Here is a 25,825-nt window from a genome sequence, read left to right on the forward strand (position 1 = left end):
GTATGATCACTCTCTTTTGTCAACGAGGCACAATATAATTTGGTGCATTCTATTCTCAGTTACCCTATTTGCATAATTATGCAAGCAACCACACTTGCTTATAAAAAAGCACTTTTCCAGGCTGCATAATCAACCCGGCGGCAGCTACTTTAACGCCACCGAGTTTTTAATCCGGGTTTCAAAGTAGTCGAGCGGAGGAAATCGCCTTAATCTGGACACCGGATGCGGGAAAAACCGGCTAGGAATTTTCCGACGGATCAACTTCCAACGGGACGGCGTGATAGACAAATGTGATGGACGAATAGATGGATGGATGCAGTGGGGGAGGAGGGAGAGGAGGCGAAGGAGGAGGAGGAGGAGGGAAACAAATATATGAATGCAACAGATGGTAGTTTAAAATTCAGCGTCAATTGTTCATCAAAACAGACAAAACAACAGGACATCTGTCTACCTGCTGGAGTGTCAGTGTTCCTGGGCGCGTCTTTGTCCTGAGCGTTTGCCAGGTCTTCCTCGCCGTCCCCCTCACTGGGGCAGGGGCTGGGACTGTAGTGGCGGGGCTTCATCAGGAGCGATTTCCTCTTGTTGACTGGCGCCCCGCGGGCCCCTTCTGCGGCCGCCCGCTTTTTACCCGCTCCGAGATGCAAGCTGAAAGGAGAATACGGGGGTCATTTAATGGACGCGTCATGTCACAAATCAACCTGTTAAACTGTCTGTGTCTGAGTATGTGATTGGTTGAGGTTCAAAGATCTAATGAGTCTGACCCATGAGGTGGTGGAAAGCAGGAATGCTGTTTAGACACATCTTGAAATAAGTTGGGCAAATATGGACTATGAAAGTTCTTCAATGGTTCATTTAGCAAAAAACACTCATGTTCTTGGTTGATGTTCATGTTTTGAGTTGCTATATGGTTCTTCACCGAGCAAACAATGTCAAACAATTGTTAGAGGCTCTTCAAATCAGTGTTTCGGTTCTTTGTGGAAGTCTTACAAATGCAGCTCATTAATAAAAGGCGGCAGCAATTGAAAATAGTACATTTTCTTAGCTATAGATGCTAGTTACACTAAGTACAAGTAGCAATAGATTCTATTTACACTACTAAAAAAATAGCAGTATTTTCTTTGCAATAAGTGTAATAGTTAGATGGCATTTATATTTATAAATAAATGCCTTTCCAAGATATGTGATGGGAAAAGAGAGTAAAGCGTGTTCGGCAAAAGTCGGATTCAAACCTTGGATCGATTTGCGTCAAAACTTCATGCCACATGCCTTACCCCTACCCCTACACCATTGTTTGCTACTGTGAACAATCCTGTGTCTTCCATAATTTTGTCTGGCCAAACCAGATGTTAGTGGGTGGAGTTAGTGCAAATAGCTTTTGTTAAAAGTTTGGGGCCAGCATGATTTTTTTTAAAGCTACACTGTGTGATATTTTCCCCCATCTAGCGGTGTAAAGGTTTATGACCATCCAGTGAATAATAGTTTCTGTTCCTCTCAATTCTGATTTCGTTTTAACTCCGGTGGCCGATTTAGTCCAAGATTAACATGGCGATCCCCCTCTTCACATTCGACACGGTGCCATCGAGTGTTAAAACGCGAAAGGCGAAGCTTGAATTTACGGGTATGTCCCTCTTTGGCTAATGTACTTTCAAGATGGAGGGGCAACATGGCGACCGGCACTCGAACCCCTCACCCGTATGTGTTTTCAATGGCATATTATAAACTTACGAGAATACTTTATTACTTGAAATAAGTAAATATACATTAATGAGCATATATATTTTTGAAAGAACTAAGTGTTTTTAGCTAAGAATAAACTAAAAAAGTTACACAATGTAGCTTTAAAGAAGAAAGTATATGTATGCATTAAATTGAGCAAAAGTGAAAGTAAAATAATTTGTTTTTCAAATAAATGCTGTTCTTTTGACCTTTATTTTCGTGAAATCCTGAAAAAAACATATACGGCTTCCACAAAAATAATATTAACTGTTTTTAAAGTATTTTTGATCAAACAAATGCTGACTTGGTGTGCATAAGAGACTTCTTTCAATAACATTAAAAATCTAACCAACAAACTTTTGAATAGCAGTGTATGTGAACAGACATTCTTCTTTTTCATATATTATTACTTATTTTTTATAATTGACCCATAATGCTCTATGATAAGATAGAAATCAAAAACGTCTTTCTTAATTCACATATCTGGTCTTACAGTAAATTATATGATATCAAACATTATTCCAAAAAACTAAATTTAATAATTTCACCTCTGAACCGACTTTCCATTTTGGCCTTCTTGTTTTTCAACCCCTCCCCTCCAACCACTTATAAGAGGCCACTTTTCACCATCCAATCAATTCCCGATGGATCAAATCGAGCCTCGCCCTACATTTTGTCTCAGTGAACATCCTGTTTCACTCACACAAAAAAATGTCACAGAAGTAAAATGGGTGGCGAATGGCACTTCATGCTCTTTGTTACAAAACTCATCAGGGCAGCGTCTGAAATTCCCTGCAAGATGTGACTAAGAAATTCAGCATCGCAGATCCTCATGTGTGAACTTATGTGTGAACACAGAGTCCAAAACACTCGAGCATGAACTGGCTCATTATTTTCAATGAGAAATCTGTTGCTATTATCAGCTATCACGCTGCATAATTAGGAATGATACAGAGAATAAAATGTTTGCTGTAGGCCGATATCATATAAAGGTAAGTGTAGAAAGAAATGCACAAATCAACTTGCACTTAGTTCATGCTGCTTAATAATAAGACACATGCAACAAGCCATTTACAAAACTACATCGGCCCCAAAAAGTATTTGGACACTTCTCTAGCATTGACCCTCTAGCAGTTAAAAAGCAAAACTGCATGCATTTTGCAGAAGAACATTGTTTTGGTTGCGCTTCGGCTCTGCCTGAATGTTGATTCTTGTTTTATTACAAGCTGTGTCACATTTCCCTGCGGTTGGAGATTTAGCTGCCCTATGTCCATTTTTCTGTAGCAGTTCCATACACTTTTTTAGGCTTCAAATTTTGGGCTGCAATTTACTGCCATTATAATCCTTGGATAAGCCAGGACATTTTTTTTTATAGAACATTTAAATAACCTAATATATTTGTTAACATAACATAACGATTGTGTTCATCAGAAAGAAGAATGTCATGTACACCTAGGATGGCTTGATGGTGAGTAAATCATGGGTTAATTTTCATTTTTGGGTGAACTAACACTTTAATTTTTACGTTTAAGTCACACTTAAAAATGTATGAATCTTATTGCATTAGATGTAAAACATCAAACAATCAAACCAAAAAGATACACAAGTACACTATGTGAAGTGGATCGCATAGTTGTGATAAACTAAACAACTTCATACAACTAAAAATCACCAGAAAAAAACTACTTTAAAAGACACTGAGTATCTAATGGTATTCAATGCAATGATATTCATTTATTCTTAAGTGTGACTTAAATGTCCAAAACCTGAAATCTTAAATGCAACTTTTGACAACTGCACGTATGCTGTAGGGGCGTCAGAAACGCCATAAACTGACACTCGGAAGCAGGTAGTGAACTCTCTGGCTTACCTGGGTGCCTCAGCGATGCAGTCAGGCAGAACTGCAAACAGAAAAAGAGAGAGAAAGAGTAAACACACATGTTTACATTTCCACCAGCGAGACCAGCCCCTCCAGCACCTGCCTGTGATCCTTCACACACCTCTCGCTTTAATGTCACACTCAGACGGACACAATGATGAAGGCTCCTGCTGACTCTGTGAGAGGCGCTTATGTTGAGGATACAACTCTTCTGGCATACAAAACATCTTAAGCAAAAAAACTTCCTCTACCTCTTTTCTGTGCTCTGAAAAAATGGCTATGGATAGCAGCAAAAAGGATGCAAATCCATACAAAACAAAAAGATGCAAATAAGGCTTCGGTTAAAAAAAAAACACATTAGAGGATCTGGCCTTGTCCAGTATCAGTTGACCCTATTTTGCCATAAGGTCCTTTATAGAACCTTAAATGATTCTTTCAGGCACTTTATAGTCTTTTCATTTTAATTACATTTTATGAATTAAACAGCTCGTAAACACGCATTAATGGTGCAATAAGCGATTTCTGAGAAACGCTAGTGGAAGCCAATTGAGCCGAGAACCAAAACATAGTTGTAGCCAATCAGCAGCAAGTTGTGTGTCCATTCATAGCATGTTTGAGAATTTGTGGGCGGAGCTATCAGGATAGGGGTGCGATCCTTTTAGTTAGGAGCGTGTTTGTTTTGGTGATTTTAAAACATAAACAACACTTCTCAGAAATTACTTATTGCAATTTGAAAGTAACCCATTAAACATGAAAATATTTTTTAAAGGTGCACTATGCAACTTTCCGTCCACTAGAGGGCGCCTATTCAAAACAATGGCGTAGTTTGATGATGGCAAGTGTGAGCGCAGTATCTTGGGACATGCGGTCTTCACCTCACAGCCGGTGGAAAATAGGACTCGGGCAGAAATCATGTTCATGGATGCGGTTATTAACGTTACTGTAGTGTGAAGCAGAGCAGGACCGAGTGTTGTGGAGCTGAGCACGGCTGCTGGAGCGATTGTTATACAAACACACGGCTCGCGAGCACCGGGACTTTTATTATGACGGGACGGGACACAGTCACCGGGCGCCTGCACTATTTCCGCTTTTCCAGTCATGAGTATAAGGTAAAGCAGCTCTGTTTATCATATTAGATACATTTAAGTGTGTTTAAATTGATGTTATGAAGTTCCTCTGTGCGTTCGTTCGGCGCTGCTGTGACATGTTCACACTGCTAAGAGAAAAGCGCTTCTGCAGAATAAAACCGAGGCTAACGCAGATATGACGCGATTGACAGGCGTTTCCCTCAGACGCTATGCTGAAACGTCCCGGTCCTTAATTAAAATAGCAATTTTCTCACAATTAACAAATAGTTGGAAACATTTGGGATATTGTAGGTTCTCAACTAAACAAAATATATAACACTGGCCTAGTGGTTTTTGGATATTTTACTGTAAAAATACTACATAGTGCACCTTTAATAATTTAAGACATTTCTCCTCATATAAAACCTTTTTGGCATTCTTTAAAACTAAGTAAAGAACCCTAGGATTCTGTATAGAACCTTCTTTTTAAACCTTTATTTCTAAGAGTGCTCGGATGCATCACACGAAAGAGAGAGAGAGAGAGAGTCATTCAGGCTTGGAACAATGCCAAAATTGTCATTTTGGACTGATCTGGCCCTTTAAGGTCAGGAATTCTGGGTAATGTCTTTCTTATGAAGAAGAGCTGAATGTCAAACAGTTTATCACGTCTTCATGTAGTTAATTTCCTCTTAATTATAAGAAAATAAAAAAGTTGTTAAATAAAAGAGAAATGTTTGCTGAAAAACAGTTATCAGATTCTGTCTCATTAAATATTATGCATAAAATTAATAATAATAAATATGCATATTATGTTATAAATACAAAATACATTAAAATACCTTATATTAAATCAAATATACCAAATAAAATGCCATTAAAATACATTATATTTAAATATTTTTCATATATATATATATATATATATATATATATATATATATATATATATATATATATATATATATATATATATATTTTTTTTTTATATATATATATATATATATATATATATATATATATATATATATATATATATATATATATATATATATATATATATATATATATATATATATATATATATATATATATATATATTATATATATATTAAATAAAATATATTATTACATTTTATATTTTAATATAAATAAATTTACTTAAAAAAATTAGTCATTTATACATTCCTACATGATGCACTTTTTAGGTTACCAGAAAAACATGTAGACTAAATTAAATGAAAATTCTCTGACAGGAATGAATTGTTTTATATTTCATAAAGCATGTTTAGGATGCACAGTATTTTCTCTTGAGGAAAAATTAGCAACTGATTACACAGTGTAAGGCAATACACATGTCTGGATTTACATGGGGAAAAAACCTGGATCACTTTACTAAACAGTGTTTAACAATCCTAGCTCTGACAAAATGATATATTCAAAGCCTCGCTGTGAACTCAGTCTCACGAGATGTACAGACAGAGAGAGAGAGAGAGAGAAAGAGAGAGAGATAGAGAGAGAGGAATGTGTGTCAGTAGGAGAGAATATCTCATTCACAGCTTCACCTCAATCCCATGGTGAAGACTCAATAAAACACCATCATGAATTTTTACCGGCACATTAAAGGGCCAGGCGCACATGAGCGGTACAGTACGTGTCTCTAAACACTTGAATAATGATGTCCCCTGTCATGCTTTAGTCGCTCTTTCCATTCACAACGCCCTCCTTAACTCGTTTGAAAGAATATTGCCACATAATGAAGTCACTGTCTCTGCATAATGCATTGCCGCGGCAACCGCACCTCTCTCCAGCTAAAGAGGATTAATATTAAAATTGACAGATCTGATGTGAGACCGTTAAACTAACACTTCAGATCAAATGTGCGTAGGAAAAGGGGGCGTATGCGCATGCCAGCCTGACAGGAGGCCGTCGCTGAGGCATTATGGGAAATGTGTTCACCTTGTTTATGTGAACTCTGTACAGGGCAAATATAATGCATGTTTATACGAACCAATAATGTGTTCTAAAAAGTGTTATGAGATCATGTTTCATAACAAGTGCATAAAAAAAATATTTTGTTGCAGAGGTAATGGGTTATACATCTTTACAATGATATGAAGCACTTTAACACTTTATTCTAAAATGTATTACATCATTAATTTGTATAATTTGTACTTTATAAAATCCTGAACAGATCTGAATTAAAATATGTAAATAAAAGTTGACATTTCTAATTATTTAAATATAAATTGCTGAGTATACTGTTAATAATGACATAATGTAAAATATAAAAAGTCAATCAAAATTATTAGTAAGATATTAGTTCATATACATGTTATATGCCATGCTATATGTCATGCTATTTGTCATGTTACATTGTGTTATGTCATGTCATGCTATGTCATGTTATATGTCATGTTACATTATGTTATGTCGTCATGCTTTGTCATGTTATATATCACGCTATAATGTCATATCATGTTGTTGTTATATTATGTCATGTTTTATATTGTTATATGTCATGCTGTGTCATGTTATGTTAAGTTGTTGTATGTCATGTCATGTCATATTGTGTCATGTTATCTCATGTTATGTTTACATTATGTCATGTTATATTTCATGTTATTTGCCATGTTATTTTATGTTATGTCTTTTTATATTTCATGTAATATGCCATGTTAGATGTTATGTCATGCTATGTCATGTTATGTAACGTTGTTATATGTCATGCTATGTCATGTTAGGTGTTATGTCATGCTATGTCATGTTATGTAACGTTATATGTCATGCTATATGTCATGTTAGATGTTATGTCATGCTATGTCATGTTATGTAACGTTGTTATATGTCATGCTATGTCATGTTAGGTGTTATGTCATGCTATGTCATGTTGTGTTACGTTATGTTATATTTCATGCTATATGTCATGTGATATTATTAAAAATAGTCGTAGTATATCTTTTTAAACTTGTCAAGCACTTACTTGTGCCATCACATGTTTCGCTGCGATTCTCTTCACTGTCAGATTCCATCTGGGGAGAAAAAAAAACACAGAAAAAAGTTAATAACAAATAGCATTTTTCAAATCCGGAGATTTATAATCCTGTTTAATAACTCATCTCAACAGGATCTCATCATCAGAGTGACAGCTAAGTTCCAGTCAGTTTAGGTTATTAATAAGTAAGCCAGATGCCAGATGCCATGCAAAGAGTTTATCACATTGCAAGCACATCATTTGCAATTTCAGAAACACATCTGCAAGGCATCACAACTTTAGATCTTAAAAGAAAAGGATTAATACATTTAAATTTATAGGAGAACAGTAAATAATAGTAGTAAAAAACCTAATCCAATCAATTCTGTGATTCCTGGAGCGTGCAATGAGGCGTCACGTCAGCACAAGAAATGAAAGGTCAATGAACTTTATGACAAATAAAAGAGGGACGTTTCATGCAGTGGCTCAGGTCCATTACGTGCATTGTGTGCTGGGCTTCATATTTTGGCTTGATTTAATTGACTTAGCATCTGCACAAAACTACAGCAGCAAGCAGAGAACCGTCAGACAGGCCTTCACTTTTAAGAGGGTGAGACAGGGGCGAGCGAAAATATAATAATGCAAAAACCAGCGACAAACAAAAGTAGTAGTGTGTGTGTGGGGGTGTGTGTGTGTGTGTGTTTAGACAAAAAGAGTTGTTAATACCGCTGCACCTACTCACTCTCCCTCTCTCTCTCTCTCTCTCTCTCTCTCTCTCTCTCTCTCTCTCTCTCTCTCTCTCTCTCTCTCTCGGTTTCTCTCTGCCAGCAGTGCCTTGCTGATCCCAAATAAAACCTATTAAATGTAATTATTCTGGGCTGATGGCGCTCTATAGCGGTCGGAGGGTCTGGTGAGCTCGGTGAGTCACTGGCTGGGCTGTTACTTCGCTTATAATGGGAAACATGACTCCTATCTCCCCTTCTCTCGGCTTGGCTGTTGTGATTGAAGCCACTGACCTGTCATACATTTATAATAGGGGGAGCAGGTGTGGCATTGATGGACCTTAATTTCCTTTAATAAACCTTTTATGTGGTCCACTCTTAATGCCACGCCGGCCCTCTCCCGGCTCCCGACGCGTAATAGCTTCATTACTTTTGATTACTGGGAGCCCCTATTGAGACAAACAACTCCCAAACACTATAGATTACATTCTGTAAAAACTAATGTACCTGATTAGTTCATTACACTCGCTCGCTCGTGTACACATAGACGCACGCTAACGCACGCAGTGCCAGAAGTGGCCCGGCTCTTCCGGACGGGCTTTTTTGAACACCCCTCGAAAGCTGAAACTATTAAAAACTGCGAGAGCCAGGTTTTGTTCCCTGATTTTGGTATTGTTTCGCTGTGAGAGTGAAAAGAAAGCTTTTATTAGCCCCGTCAAGCACAGGGGTTGGTTTCAACAAAGGGTACGCAGATTTCGAGGGTTACGTAATTTGATATTTCGCATGTTCAGAGCGGAAACTTTGACATGAGGAGGAGAGAGCGATCAGCACGCAGCTGGTCACTAACAATCCCTTAAATTACACGTCGACACCTTACAAAACCAAACCATATGTCAACAAGCACCGTCAACCTCAGGTATCAAGTCAGTTTCAACTGAGCCTGCCAAAAACAACCTTGTAAACGATGGCCAAGCTATAAAACAAACTTTATATGCTTTACTATGATATGCTAGTTTTTTTAATCTACTTTTAATAAAATGTGCAACTGTCACTTTAAGAAGCTGTCTAACATTTTCTGCAAACTAAAATAACCAAGTTAATCCATATTAAATAATATATTATGATTGAATGTATTTTATTTATTTATTTTGGTTACACTTTATTTTAAGGTGTCTTTGAGTTATATTAAGTAACTATGTGTACTTACTATAGGGTTAGGATTTGGTTTTGGTTTAGAGTCAGGTGCCTGTAATTATGCACAATCTATAGGTATTATAACTTCATGTAACATATGTAAAAATGACACTGTAAAATTAAGAGCTACCTTTATTTATTTTTATTTATTCATTTATTTATTTAGCAGTGTGGTGCTGGTGCAATACTTTAAAAAATATTGTGTATCATAAACACCAAAAAAAAAAAAAAATCACAAACACAAAAAAATTATTTATACTAAAATGTTAGAAAACCAAAATTATGTTGATAGTTTTGCACTTACAAAATTATGAAAAACACCTGCACCGTAGACATTAATTTTAAGCACATTTTCATTGTTTGTAAAGATTTTGACCAAAATAAAATGAATTTAAATATATATATATATATATATATATATATATATATATATATATATATATATATATATATATAAAATAAAAATAAAAAAAATAAAATAAAATAAAATGAAGTGAAATAAAAAAATAAAAAATAAAAAATAAAAAAACAAAAAACAAAAAATAAAAAATAAATAAAATAAAATAAAATAAAATAAAATAAAATAAAATAAAATAAAATAAAATAAAATAAAATAAAATAAAATAAAATAAAATAAATAAATAAAAAAATAAAAAATAAAAAATAAAGGGAGTTCAAAATAGATTAAGTACCCAGAATGGCTACAAGAGAAATTTACTTTAAAAAAGCATGTAAATACACACACACACATAAAAAACAAAGGCCAACTAATTTGTTAGTCCACAAATTGAACAAGAGTGTATAAACTCCAGGAGGTGCACACGCGAGATACTGTCAATATAAATCCACTGCTGAAACAATGACTAATTTTACCTTTGTATGTTTGGCCTGTACTGAATAAGATGTTCTGCGAGGTCCCCACGGGCTGCTCCGGTTACTGCACACACGTTTCTTCAGCTCTTCTAAGATGTGAGTGTGACATTCATGCTCTGAGTGAGAAGAAAAAAAAAACACAAAGATATCAGGAACAACTTGAATTGCACTTGAGGTGTTTACATTCAAGTATTTTCGAATGACTAGTGTGAAATCAATTTTTCAATCAAAAATGTGTCCTTTAGAGAAAACAGCCGTTATGAGGACATCTTTATTGTAAAGCATTAATAGGTGCAGTTTTTACTCAAAAAAGCTATTTCTATCTGTTGAAAATCACTATAGCTTAATGCAGTCAGGTTGCTTTAGTCACAGTAAATCATTCTTATGACTTTTTTGACATTATTAGGTGGTGCACACTTTTTAAAGAGACTTTTTTGATTCACTTCCGCTTAGACGACTGCATTAAGAAGTTGTTCAAATAGAAATGCTATTCATGCTCTGAGTGAAAAAAGACAAAAGATGTCAGGGACAACTTGAATTGAGGTGTTTGCACAGTGTTTTCAACATGAAATCAACATGACCACAAAAAACTGAAGTTAGAAAGACATTCATGCAAAACATTAAAATATGCGGGTTTCACTTTAAAAAAGTGATTTCTATCTGATAGTCAATGCACTGAAAGTCATTTTAAACAATACTTTTTTTTGACATTTTTAGGTAACAGTGCACACAAAGACTGCTTCCACTTGAACGACTACAATTAGAAGTTGTTGGAAACGCTAACTGTGAATGTTTCAAACGGTGCCGTAGAGAAACCTGGGAGCGAATTAACAGACAAGACCTCATGTGGCTTTCTTAACAAGATGCAAATTGATTGCTTGACAGAAATCAAATAGCTTGTGTGTAATTAATACGGTTAATCCGGGAAGAGTTTTGTGTGATTGCGCGCATCGGGACAATTTAAACGCTGCGCTACACAACGCCTGAGCTCCGCTATTGGTGAGCCATTCATGCCTGTTGGCTTTGAGAGCGCGCGAGAGAGAGAGAAAGAGAGAGCTTTGTGTTAATTATGGCTAAAAACTCCCAGCATCTTTTGCCCGGCGGCCCCCGCCACTGCACGAGCACAGGGGCCCGGGGACGAGGAGGGGGCCCCCCTCATTAGCATAAGAAGAAAGACAGCCCACTCCTTGAGCGGCCCGTCATCTGCTGAATCATTATAAGGGGGTTTCTCTCGGCCCCTTCTGCGCGCAGACAGCGTCTCTCAGAGGGCCGGGCCACTAATGTGCATGGCCTCGCGGTCTCCAAGGAGATAGTGCTTCCTGATGCGGCGTGTGTGTGTGTGCGTGCGTGCGTCTGCGCGTGTGTATGCGGCCGCTGCCCTAACCCATCTGCTCTTTTTCTCAAAGCTCGTCTGAGCCGAGCGAGAGAGTTGCACTTTACAGCCTCTAAACATCAATGGGCATGATCTGATTCAAACAAACCACACGGCGACCCTTAAAAACATACATACAGAAAAGATTAGTGTTAACATACACAAATGAGAAGGGAAAAAAAGAATGACACTTTCTGGTCAAAACAGAAACGCACACGCTATCATTAAAGGCCGAGCACAATGTTAGTGTGTGTCTAGTCTTGAACACATGAACGCCAACATCACCAAAAATAAGACAAACAAACAGACATCAACACAATGCATATGCTAATTCCGTTTGTTATCAGCATCACAATCGCTCATTGGATTTAACCGCTCAAGGGACGACCGCTAGTAATCAAACCTCAAATCATCTTTAGCTTTAGAACCACAAGCACAGACCCAGTTTTCCTATCCTGTTGATCATCACATAAAATATGCACTTATAATGGAAGTCTACGGGGCAAGCATACCAACTCAAATGCAAGTTGTGTTTTAATTTATATTTTACACAGAATTCACTTCAATTTAACAATTTTAATTCACCGTAGGTTATTACATGTTTTATTAAAATAAACATTTTATTACATATTACATGTAAACCAGATTAGTGTCTCAGAAGCAGGGTGATTATTGTTAACTAACACTAAAACAGGTTACACTTTATTTTTAAGTGTCCAGTTAGAGATTCATTAAGGACTGAGTAATAATAATTAGCTAAATGTACTTACTATAGGGTTAGGGATTGGGTTGAGGTTAGATGCATGTAATTATGCATAAATTATAGTTAATTATAGTTTAGTTATTATAGTATAGTAATTACATGATATAGCAACATGATAACAGACACTATAAAATAAAGTGACACCAAAAAAAGCTAACTGATATAATATATGATAAAAAATATAAATAAAAATTAATAAAATGTATGAAAAAAATGAACTTATTCTAACTTTAAGTACTAAAATGTTCTATTAAAAATTAATGCTAAATATTTAAATATATTTAACCTAATAAAACTAGTAAAAAGGCAAAATGACAAACTCTTTAGAATTCAAATGAGTAATAATAATGAACCAATTGTGTACTTACTATAGGGTTAGGGATTGCTTTAGGTTTAGATGCGTGTAATTATGCATGAATTATAGTTATTACTATAGTAATTACGTGTAACGGACACTGTAAAATAAAGTGTTGCCAAATAAAAGGTAACTGAAATAAATTAAAATATAAAAAAAACTAAACTTCGAGCTTAAAGTACTAAAACAACAAACTAAAATAATAATAAAAAACTATTGTACGTTGTATTTTTTATACAAAGAAAACCTAATAAAAATGGCAAAAAACAACTAAATTACTAAAAATTTTCATGAATATATATAACTCTAAATAACTCTATAATAACTCGATATAAATATATATAAAAATATTAATAGAAAATACTAAATAAATTAAGCAAACACTATTATTTTGGATGTTAAATTTCAGAATGTTGACAAATGGATAAAAATTATTGTAAATAGCAGTAAAAACGAATATATTTTGCGGTTGAATATGTTAGAAAGCAACAATCGTCCCACAGACTTCCGCTGTAAGTGCATTTCTGCGCACACGTTTTCATAAGGTTTTCTAAATGAGCAGTCTAGGTTATTCATCTTGCATTTAGACTTTTCATAAGCGAATTTCTAAAAAAATAATGGCATTTTTTTTATTAAATGTGCATGCCTACAAGTCCTCTCGCGCTTGCATTAAGATTTGTCTTTGTATCTCGACTTTGTAAAATGATAGAGGGTAAAAAAGCAGAAAGAAATAGGCGTAAAAAAAACATTCAAAGCACACTCAGTGCCCTTTCCCTTCCTGAATGACTGTTATGATTAGATTGTACTTTCAGTGTAATTACGGAATAAGCACTATGTGGCACTAAACAATGAATAAATAAAGACCTCCAGCTCTATCTCCACCCAGATACCTCCCTCCCTCCCTTTCCTCTCTCCTTCCAATCACCTTTCCCTGTTTTCTTCTCCCCTCTCTCTCTCTCCGTATCACCTGTCTCGCTAGTATCGCACATAGAGAGTTATGAAGACACACAGGATCTCATTGCAAGGTCACCCACTCTCTTTCTATCTCTCTCTCTCCCTCTTTTTGTTCGTCTGTAGCGTCTGGCTGGAAAAGGGTTAAGCCAGGAATGGATTTAATTATGGAATGAATGGAATCACAATGCGCCTGCAGCAAGTTTGTGCCTCCTTATTTATTAAAGCTGCTGATGGTCCAGGTTTGATGAGCCACTTCGGGCATAATTGAGTCATCATACAAAGAGGGTTCCACGCATTCAGAGAGGTTTTATCAGCTGCAAACAGACCTGATTACTGGCAATTACACTCTGATCTAGGAGGATGGTGGTGGGGGGGCGGGAGGGGTAACTTGTGTGTTTATAGTTTACCCCAGGAATAATTTCCACATTCATTTTACATGCTAAGTGTTTTTCTGTTGCGGCGTAATAAAGCGCAAAGCGAGAGATAGCTGCTTTTTACTTTCATTTCCCCCCTGCGCTGAACGTCTTACTGTAAGCGAAAAAAGGGGGGAAAGAAGAAGAAAGGAAGAAAATAATTGCAATTGAATGCGCATCGGCAGGGCGGTTGGGGGTTTTGTTTACATGCTTTTTGAAATAAAAAAGCATGCGGAGGTGTGAAGCAAACATTGACATATGTCTGAACTGGGTGGAGTTGAGCACAATCCATTACGGTGTATTGCTTTGATACACTGTTTACATCAAAGATTGATCAAATGTACAAAAATAAATATTCACAATGATAAAAAGCACAGATCATTCACTATATAGGCCTTCTGCCTAAAAAACAAAGGCAGAAAGATGGAAAGAAAAGGGACGCCTGAGATTAGAAGGGGCGGGTGTGTGTAAACGCGAGATATCAGTCTCCATGTAGTTCATGCCAGAGACTTTAAACTGTGAAATCTGAGAACTCAAAAGCTGCTATTTTAACTTCTGTTAGCTCCTGGAATATATGAGGCTATGTTTTCTTTCTAGGGCAAGCATAATTAGTTTCAGTATAATTACCTTAAAGTGCATCATCTGTCCCTAGGTCTAATGTGGGAGTAACTTCAAAGATACACTTGTTTCCAACTGTTTAAAGCATTTCTCATCTGATAAATTATTCTATGAGAAATCTGCCAGCAAACGCGGATCATAAAAAAGGTTGTTTGCAATGGAAAGAGACGTTCGCAGAGCTCCAAAGTTAAAGCTTGTGCAAACAATTCTGCTAAAGTGACCAAATAAAAGAAATGATGAAGTCATTTAGAGGAGCACCAACATAGATAATACTGCCATTCATCAGGTGCAATTACTTTAACGAATCAAAATAAGTTACACCATTTTCAACTGTTTTTATAACTTATACAAAATTTAACCAATAAAGTCAGTTTCATGTCATTTAATTTGAATCAAGTTGATTGCACATTCAAGAATTGAAGTCAGAAATGTTTATGTACACTGTAAAAACATTGCTGTCTTATAGGTTCAATCAACTTGACTGTTTAAGTCATTTCAACTTAAATTACATTAAACCGACTTGAAAAACAAGTTGAATCTTGTATAACATAAAAAAGTAGAAAAATTGCTTATCTAATTTTGATGAGTTAAAACACTGCAAAACCATATTGTTATAACTCATAATATTTTTTACAGTATACATATTTATTTTTCAATGACACATTTGCTATCGAATAAATCATTTTGTTTGCAAAAACTGTAAAAAGTTGTTTACTTAAAAGTTTAAGTACAATCAACTTGGATTTAAAGGGCTTACAACTTAAAATATTTTTTTTTACATTTTTAAATATACAAACTACATTTAACAGTTTAATTGCATAGTTATTTGGTATGTATACAAGTATGTACATATACATACATACATACATACATACATACATACATACATACATATATATATATATATATATATATATATATATATATATACATAATATATATATATATCTATATATATATATCTATATATATATATAGATATATATATCTATATATATATATATATATATATATATATATATATATATATATATATATATATATATATATATATAACATGCTAAAATTGGTTTGCAATAGGAATAATTCATTAGTAAAAGTAAGTAAAATAAAAAAGCTTCTTTCAAATAGATGTAACTTTTGAAGACAAAAACTGAAATAAAATAGTTAAAATAGTTAAATACTGAAATACCTAGTTAAAAAACTGGCTCAAATATATATTGATTTTTGAAAAAGTCAGATGGTTTAAATGGGGTTTTAAAGTAAAGTCCCATCTGAACAGAGAGAGATACTTCATTAAAGTGTAGTAAAAGATCTCGTATAGGGACACAAATATATTTCTGAAGTTATTGAGCAACACAAACTTAATTATTTATGCTAAAAACTGCATTGCATTGTCTCTACATCTTGAAATCAAAGGCTGACCTATCGCTTCCCTTAATGTGCTTTGGGGAAGCATAAAAGGGCATCTGAAACGAAAATGAGATGCCACAATAATGCCAGGTGTTAGCAGGGACAACTTCCATGCCCGTCCTCCGTTATCAGCACGCACTGATCCGGCCCATTGTTTCAGGCCGGGAAGGTATCTCAATAGAGAGGATGCATGAGTACTACCAGGTGGTCGGCAATTTGTTGAAGCCGTGGCTACCATTGGAGCTAAATCCTGGAGCACAAAAGGCAGGTCTCCAGGCTCTGAAGCCCTTGGGTTAAAAAAAATGGAAAAAGAGAAAGGGGGGGAAAGTAGGCCTATATCACGGGCAGGGTTTGAAAGGAGAAGACCCTTTAAACTCCTGATTCCTAATAAGATTGAAATGAACAGCTCGCATGGCAGCTGTACTTTTCCCAGGGTTAATTACCTTTCACTGCACTTGCCTAATGAGTCAGCTGTTCCTGTCATTAAACAACTCCACTTCACCATGGCTTCTTCATCCTCCACAAACACTGTCCCTCCTGTTTGCTCACTTGTTCCAGCAGTGTGAGACGGAGAGAGAAAAAGGGAAAGGTTGCCCTTCATGGCATATGTTTGGAAACTGGCGGCCACTGACAGTGTTGAGCTCTGATTATGAAATCGAACCCCAAAACAATCTGGCAACGTAAGTGAGGGTGGATTGCACTTGCACTTCGCATACATTTCTTTCTTCAAAATTATACACAAGGTGGGGTGGGGTGGGTGGTACTTTTTCCCAAAACACTAGCGATTCCAAACCGGAGAACTTCTGTAGTTTCAATTTTTATACTTTTTAAACCGGCAGTATAAAGCAAATTAAATATTTTGCTGCTGCCAATAGAATAAAAAAAAAAACTTTAAAAAATAATAAATGATAATATTTAGGACGATATATTTATGAAATATATATATATATATATAAAACTGTGATTAATGACATTATTTTAGTTCCTTTATAAGGACAAAATATGATAATGTTCAATCTGTACAGTTTTATATATATAGATTAAAACCACAAATAATTGTAATATCATTATTTCAGTTCCACTATAAAGACATAAAAAATGATAATCTGTAAAGTTTTACACTCAAAGTATATGCTCTACTTTGTGTGTGGTTTTATTTCTTAAAAGTAGCTTTAATAATATTCATGCTAAATATTCAGTAATATGCTAAATGATATACAAGTTCATATGAGCACAATGGGAGCCATGATTGTGGGGTTCTTTGGGGTACATGTGACCCAAAAATACCAACCACTGCCATATGTGACACTTCACCTCACAACACGTGCACAAGCTGAGTCGAACAATCCGGCATCTCCGGCAACTCAAACGCTGTCAAATCCCTATATAAACCAAAGCGAGCAGGTCTATAACACGGCGGAAAGTCCTCTTTGGCATCTAAACAGACACAAGCACCACAGAGCTCTGCTTCAGCACATCTCCGCCTGTGCTGTCATCATTTCAGGAAGATGCGGCGCATGCAGGCTGGATACTGCAGCTCAGGCTGTTCGGGGACTTTTAAGTGATTTTTGCCAGTGTGTGGCGAAATCCCCAGGCCACCTGGATTACAAACTCTAGTCCTTTAACTCATGCCAGTCTAAATCCATGTTAACTCGGATTTACCTCTGGCATAGGAATTCCCAGTCCGAGTAAGCTTTGTTTGGAAAGAGTTGCGCCTAAGTATTTTATGCATTAAAAAGAGGACTAGTGGGGAATTCTGATTTAACTAAAATGTCCAAAAGGGCTGAGGGATCAGGATCATGGATTTATGAAGTCTCATTCTGTAATCTTCTAATAAACAGAATGGATGCGAGCACACTTTCGTCATGAACTTGTTTTTACAACTTGCTTTTAAGGTGCTTACAATAAATGATGTCCAGCATAAGACAAACCCCAAGAACATTTGCACAAGAAGATTTCCACAATTGCCTTATTTGATCCTAATATCTACAATGCTTGTGCTGAACAACAGCAAACAAACTTCTAATTATATTCATATTAATTACATATGTCTGTCTGTCTGTCTGTATATATATATATATATATATATATATATATATATATATATATATATATATATATATATATATATATATCCCAATACAAAAAACTTTTTAGAATAAAAAAAAATCTCTTTATATTTATGGTCTACCAATTCTTTTTCCAAATAAAATCATTCCAAAATGTTCCAAAAGCGAAGTTCAGCTCAATTCTAGGGACAAGCTAAGCACACACACACACACACACACACACACACACACAGACACACACACACACAGACACACAGTCACACAGACACACAGACACACACACACAGACACACACACACAGACACACACACACAGACACACACACACACACACACACACACACACACACACACACACACACACACACACACACACACACACACACACACACACACACACACACACACACACACACACACACACACACACACACACACACACACACACACACACACACACACACACACACACACACGACCCTACAGTGGTCACACTATTTTCTACTTAAAGGGTCAAAAAGCCACATTACGAGTTTAAAACAAGCTTCCCAGACCAGCAGATGGAACTTGAACATGATTATATGCATCAGTAAAATGAATAATCTTTAAGGAAATGTAAATGTGACTTAACCCCAGGATTTAATAAAGAGGATGGATTCTGAATACTCTTAACCCATATTCTCATAGCTGGGGGGAGATATGCATCTCTCAAAGGACCAAATGTTCAATAAAGAAGTACTTTATAAATTGAAGTTGTTTCAATTTCCAGATTTCAAACTCTCTGCATTCGCATTTATCAGATTGTGATCGACCACAACTTTAGATATTGCAATGTGCGTGTGTGTGAGCGTGCACATCACATCTGAACCACGCGTTAACTTCGAAAATAACAAGCCATGTTGCAAACTACAAAATATACATTTATTTTAAATACCAACTCACTTTTTTTATATTATAACAATAGGAAATAATTAAAATAACTAAATGACACAATAAAAAAGGGGGAAAAAGTGGTAGGCATATTTGTACTTTAACCTCATTATTAAAAGCAACTGTGCAGAAGCAAACTTTGAGAAAAAGCTAAAAAAAAATCAATTGAGATCCTGAAATAATCGTTAGACATGTAGCGTAAAGTCCACTAAATCAGCAGACAGGCTTCTCTGGCTTTTGACTAACATCTCAAAGAACCTTCTTTAGTTTTCACTGTAATACATGTGTCAACTTGCCATGCATATAATCAAAAGCCACACTTCTCAATGCATAACTAAACAAAAACTACCAGCTCCCAAATGAACACGCTTCACAGCTAAAGATAAGAACTGAGGCGAACACAAAAGTCTACATACGGAAAAACAAACAATGTATTAATTACAGTGAAGAGTTTTATCCACAGAAGAGTGTCTCAACTCTGCTTCCAGGAGCATCACCCCTCTCAAACACGACCCTGGAAATGACAGCTTACAAAAAGCACTGCACTTGTCTTGATGCATTTCACAGATCAAGCCCTCCATCCAGCCAAGCATCTTTCTCACCCCCTTCCCTCTCTTTCTCTTAACAAACAGAGACGTGCAGACGGACATAAACACAGTCAGCGGGGCAGTGAAGGGCCACCTGACTTACCACGTCCACGCTAGCTTTTCACAGCGACATGAAAGGTGTTGTTAGTGGAGAGCAGAGGAGGTGGGGTCGGGGTTACGCCGTGTCTTGCTGTTGTGTCGCGTGGCGAGAGGGGAAAGCGAGTGCTTTGGGTCTCTATCCCCCCGGCTCGCCCCCCTTCAGCCTTTGTGTCATTCATTTAACCACCAATCTCATTAGGCGGCCACGCACAATGGGCTGAACTATTTTCGGTAGAAATGTACCACATGGTGACCCTCAAGGTATAACTTATGAAGGACTGTCTATAATCTCATAAAAGATAGATTAAAAAAACAAAAGAAAACGTTCAGGGGTGTTCAAGCAAAGGTCAAAAAATAAATTAATAAATAAAGATCAGAACGCTTTCATATGTGAACTTAAATTAAACATAACTTTGTGTATTATCATATTCAGTCATAGTAAATGAATATAGTAAATGCAGTTAATGATATTTACATTTGTGTATATTAATATTTACAAAAGATGCAAACATTTTATAAAGTGTAAAATTAGTATAAATATTCAATGTAAATATAAATAAAACAAGTGTGTCAAACTATTAATAAAATATGAAATATTTTTAATATTCTTATGCATTTCTTCCTTTGTATTTTTATTTATTTAATAATTTTATTTATACTGTGACCATGACTAAAAAGATTTTTTTTACTATTTTTTGTTTATCAAAAAATGATAGAGTGCATTGCCAGTATCATTCTTCAATGCTAAATCTAAGCGATGTAAATATAAAGTGTAGCAATATTAATGAAAATATTCTCATTAATATATATTTATATTTAAAAAAAATCCTTATTCCTTATCAAGCTATTAATTAAAAAATGTAATTATGTAATCACTTTATTTATACTGTGACCATGACTTAAAAAAAAAAAGATTTGTAAAATGTTTTGCTTATGAAAAAATTATAAAGAGTGCCTTGCCAATATCACAAAACAAAAAGAAGCATGTTTAAAAAATCAAAGCAATGTAAATATAAAGCGTACACTATTAATGAAAGAAATCTGATTATTATTTTTTTTATTAAATTAAATTTCTTTAATTTTTCTACTGTGCCGAAATAAGGTACACTTTTTTACACTTCAAAGTTTTGAAAAAAAGTGTAATATCGCTATAAGTCACAATATCACAATATAAGTGGCAATATTACTTTTCAAAACAAAAATTGAAGTGTTTTAAAATCAAAGCGATGTAAATATAAAACATGAGTAGATATTTTTAATATGTATTTATTATTATTAATTTTTATTTCCTAATAGTTCTACTGTGACCATGACTAAAAAATTTAATTAAATAAAAATAAACACTTCTTTTTTTACTTCAATTACTACAGCATTTTGGAAAAAAATGCAACAGAATGCTAAAAATGCTAAATGCCAATATCTCTCTTTAAAACAAAAAGAAATGTTTTAATATCAGAGCGACGTTTATTAACGTTACACAGGCTGCTGTGTCCTTCTGACTCCAAATTGTCTTTCTCCTCATAATTCTGTGTAAAATGCATTAAGGTGGGACTCACACCAGTGGCAGCTGTCCATAATCAGCAGGGACATGTCTATTGGCTAACTTGACCCATGTCAGTAGACAAAACAAACAGAGACGCGCACACACACACACACACACACACACACACACACACACCATTCTAAAAAAAAAAAAAAAAAGATTTCTAAAGCCTAGGACTTGCCGAGCGAGGTCACTGGAGATTTTCCAGACAAACGCAATCCGGAGGGGTGGTGGATGGTGTGTGTGAGAGTGTGTGTGTGTGTGTGTGTGTGTGTGTGTGTGTGTGTGTGTGTGTGTGTGGTGAAGGGGTGGTGGATGGTGTGGTTAAAGGGGAGGGGGGGTGGAAGAATAAAAAAGGACAGGCTTAGAATCTCATTTTACCAGACCGCACACAATCTGGGCTCCCACTGAACTATCTCTGCCTGACCGCTTTCTATTTATCCCTTATCAGTGTTTACCAACCGCTACTTCTCTTTCATTCATACTGTGCGGCAGTTCTCTTACTATCAGTCAACAGCTGACACCATGGAACAGCCTCAAAGGCATAGGAAAGGATCAAAACTGAACCAAAGCTGTTTAAACAATACAACAGAGGAAATAAATTCATAAATCCTAATTCTTCCCAACCCACAAGGGTGCAGGCAGATCCTTTATAGTTAGGCCAACAAACACACCCGCAGCCAATGAGGTAACACTGCTATCAAGGTAGATGCTGAAATATATTCAGAGGGAGAAAAAAAAGTGTCAAAAAAGGCCCATGTAATTTTAATTACACAACATGGCTCGCTGCCTTTTCCTGCTTTACTTTTTTATTTACTTCTATTTTTGCCCGAGTACAAATTGATCTTCATGCTGGATTTTTTTTCTCTCACAATTCATATCACACAGTCATATGAAAGATATCTGCCTAAAGATTCAAAGAAACATTTTTGACGCATGACATAAATCTCTCGCAAACGCTCAAGCCAATCAGATGGAGAGGCTTTGTTTTCATTTACACATTTTCAGTTAATTGCGAATATAAGTCACCGCATCAAACGGACGGCGCTAAAAATCAAACGTTGCTCTATTGTGTGTAATCTTCCTGCCATGCTCCTGATTTCACTTGCATTTCTCCAACACACACACACACACAGCGCTCTGTTTTCCTGGACTACTGTTCAAAAGTTAAGTAATTAATTACATTCAGTCTATCACCAGCTGCTCCACAGCAGATGGAACATTTTTAAAACCTTGTTGAATTAAACCCACAAAATTCATTTGCCTGGATTAACCAAGTGAAGTTTGTGCATGGATGGCTTTGTGCAAGGGGTTGAGGGGAAGAAAAACAGGTAACAAGATGTTACACGGGTACACAATTACCATTGGTGTCGCATCTCTTGATTTACTGGGCTAAAATGGCGTGCAAATGGCAGCGTGTCGATGTTCAGCACTACAAAGTCGAACCGAAATGTTAATTTGAGTCGCACTAGTAGCTTTACTCATGGTTTTGGGGTTTTCTAACAGCTGAGTAGGCGTAAACGGGCGGGTCAATAGGTCATGAAGGTTAAAGCCGAACCCAGATGACCTTCAGCAAAGCTGAGGCCTGTGTGTGAGGAAGAGAGAGTGTGTTGAGGACCGGTTTGCTGAGCAGCACCATGGACAGTTCCCTGATCTCTCACACCACAGTTGCTCCTGTAATGAGCCTGACATTTGAACAGGACAGCAGAAGATAAAACATCATTCAGCCCGCTTCAGCCACACGCAGTACTGTTGACTTTGCTTTAGTAGCGGTGAATGACAACAGTTCAAAAGGTGTAGTTGATCAATAAATGCATATTGATTTCTAGATGGTGAGTTGGGATTGAAACAAATAAAACTGCTGTGCTTTTGAGTTAAATGTTCTGTTAGATTAACACAATAATGGCATATTGTCTTGACATAGTACAGTACAAAAACACACAAATCAATGTAACAGCCACAGTATTTTTTTTCTTCTTAAAAATACTAATTTTAGAGTGTACTAGGTGTGCTTGTTCATCAACAGCAACATAAAATATCAATAGAAAAAACCTGTTGACATGGCAATTTCCATTTAGAAACGTCAGCTCACATGTGAACTTAAATATCTGCTGTATAAAAAGCACAACATTAACACGACTAATTACTACGAATGAAAATGTCCTTCATGCACCCTGCTTTTGCTCATCTAAAAGTTTCAGCTCATCTAAAATATTAACTCTCAGACAAAAACACAAAGCTAAAGTCTGTTTTATCCACGACGCCACATGAACACAGACCTGAGCTTGCTTTGCAGACGCCGACAGCTAAAAACTAAACAGAAACCAAACGCCGTGCGACCTGCAGGCTGAAAGCAGTGCTAACGCAGCCCGAAAGCCTGAAAGTTTGAGATGAAAGACAGGAAGGGCTGTGTGTGCTCAGCTGCTGTACCGAAAGCCCAAGCTTTGTGCTAACACACAATGCTAACACGTCTAAGACTCGCTTAAACCCTCCGGCACATGCACAGGGACTTCCGTTTAGGTAGACAACATCTACTGTTATCTGTGTGATTAAAAAAATAGGTCAATGTTCTTCAAATACACAGTTTGAGCTGTCTAATCTGCCCCTGCGCTCTCTAAATCCTAGAGCGATCAGAAGTCGCGTTCAGCAAACGATAAAGCCAATCTTACAAAAAAGTAAAAAAACACAAAGTAAAATGCATTTGCAGTGGTAAAGATTATTTTTTTTACTTTTTAAAACAATAGATTTTAAAATATATATATATATATATTTATTAAAACATCGAGTAGAATGTTACAATGCAAATTTCAAATTCTAATTCTCATTCAAAACTTTTCTTTTGTACCAAGCTGTCAGCAGCAACACATCCAGTGAAAGACAAACAGCTCGATCTGATACCCAAACACCGACCACAGACGGCTGCTGTCACATCAGAAAAAAAACAACAAGCGGAACACCAACCTACTTGACTGATGCTGAAAGTTAGCTGCGGATTCTGTGGTCCCTGCTCGGCTGATGCTCTAGCGCTGGAGCCGGTAGCTTTTGAAAGGTAGTCCCCAGGAATATGACACACTATGTCTGTGACAGCCCCGAGATAAGCACCTGCGTTCTGCTCTCTTTCTACGTCACACCTCCCTATTCACAAGCTCTCAATATGATGCACATTTGCACATCAACAGCAACCCCTCCACTACCACACACACACACACACACACACACACACACACACACTTCACTCCACTCCCACATCCGCAAAACATAAAAACCGGCGCACAGAGGGGAGGAACAGACAGGTTTTTTCTCTTCCATCACTCTCCACATGCACACACTGATTTATCCCGCTTTTCCCGACATGTGCATGCAGGTGTGTGTTTGCGTGGAATCGGGTTAAAAAACTAAACTTTCACGCGTATATTGTTGTGATGGGCGTTTGGGCATATGTCCTTCCAAACACCCCCCCTCCGCCCCCCTTTACCCCATCCCACTCCACCCACAATCTCTCCTCCCCCCATATCAGTTACCATGCAAATGAGATGGAATGTCAGCCTTCGGTAGCAGATGGTCAGAGATGATAACAATGGCTCAACAGACCAGTTCCAATGTCTGCCACTTTATTGCTACGGAAACAACAAGCAGAAGTATATGTAATGAGAGGTCGCCCTGGTGGATGTTTTTTTTTGCTTATTTGCACTCCATGCCCTTTCCGAAATTAGTCTTTCCCCGGTTTCATGCTATTGTGTATTGCACGTGTGCTGCCGGGTCATTCTACGAAATGGATGCATTTTGTGAGCTTGTTAATCAGATACATTTGAGTGTTAATCAATCGCTGTCTTAAAGTCGGCATGAAACGGGAGTTTTTATTGTGGCATCAAAGTCTTGATTTTGTTTATTGGGAGCTTGATTGATTCATTGGATGTTGGTGGCTTTCTATTGGTGGATCTCATGTGAGTGACAGGTTGTCCCGCCCTCGCGCCAGTAAACCCGTCATCAGAGAAGAGAAGAGATGGTGCTGGAGATGGAGAGGGGAAGTTATTTTGACTTAAGATAACAAGGACACATCATTTTTCAAAATATAACAATGTGCATTGGTGACTTTAAGATAAAATGTAATATATATGCAAGCATAACTACGCTTTCAGAGAGGTTGGCGGTAACATGTTTGACAGCTTTACGGTTTACTTTACAAGCATTGTGGGACTAAAAGATGCTTCTTAGAATTAGAATATAAAGCTGATGTTTTTTTCTAGAGATGCCAAATTCCTAAGAAATTGTACTTTAAAGATGGGTT

At 36.4% G+C, this 25,825-nt stretch overlaps 1 protein-coding gene across 1 annotated transcript in view; it reads right to left on the reverse strand.

Annotated features, from left to right (window-relative positions):
* st18 (ST18 C2H2C-type zinc finger transcription factor) overlaps window positions 1–25,825 on the reverse strand; it is a 70,828-nt gene that overhangs the window by 29,739 nt on the left and 15,264 nt on the right. Inside the window, exons 2-5 of the mRNA XM_067435288.1 lie at window positions 10,423–10,538; window positions 7,643–7,691; window positions 3,587–3,617; window positions 452–645 (exon numbers count right to left, since the gene is read on the reverse strand). Coding sequence (XP_067291389.1) covers window positions 452–645; window positions 3,587–3,617; window positions 7,643–7,691; window positions 10,423–10,538 — 390 coding nt within the window. The remainder of the gene's footprint in view (window positions 1–451; window positions 646–3,586; window positions 3,618–7,642; window positions 7,692–10,422; window positions 10,539–25,825) is intronic.

Source organism: Pseudorasbora parva, chromosome 24, assembly GCF_024679245.1.
Source record: "Pseudorasbora parva isolate DD20220531a chromosome 24, ASM2467924v1, whole genome shotgun sequence".
In the NCBI taxonomy this organism is placed as follows: Eukaryota; Metazoa; Chordata; class Actinopteri; order Cypriniformes; family Gobionidae; genus Pseudorasbora; species Pseudorasbora parva.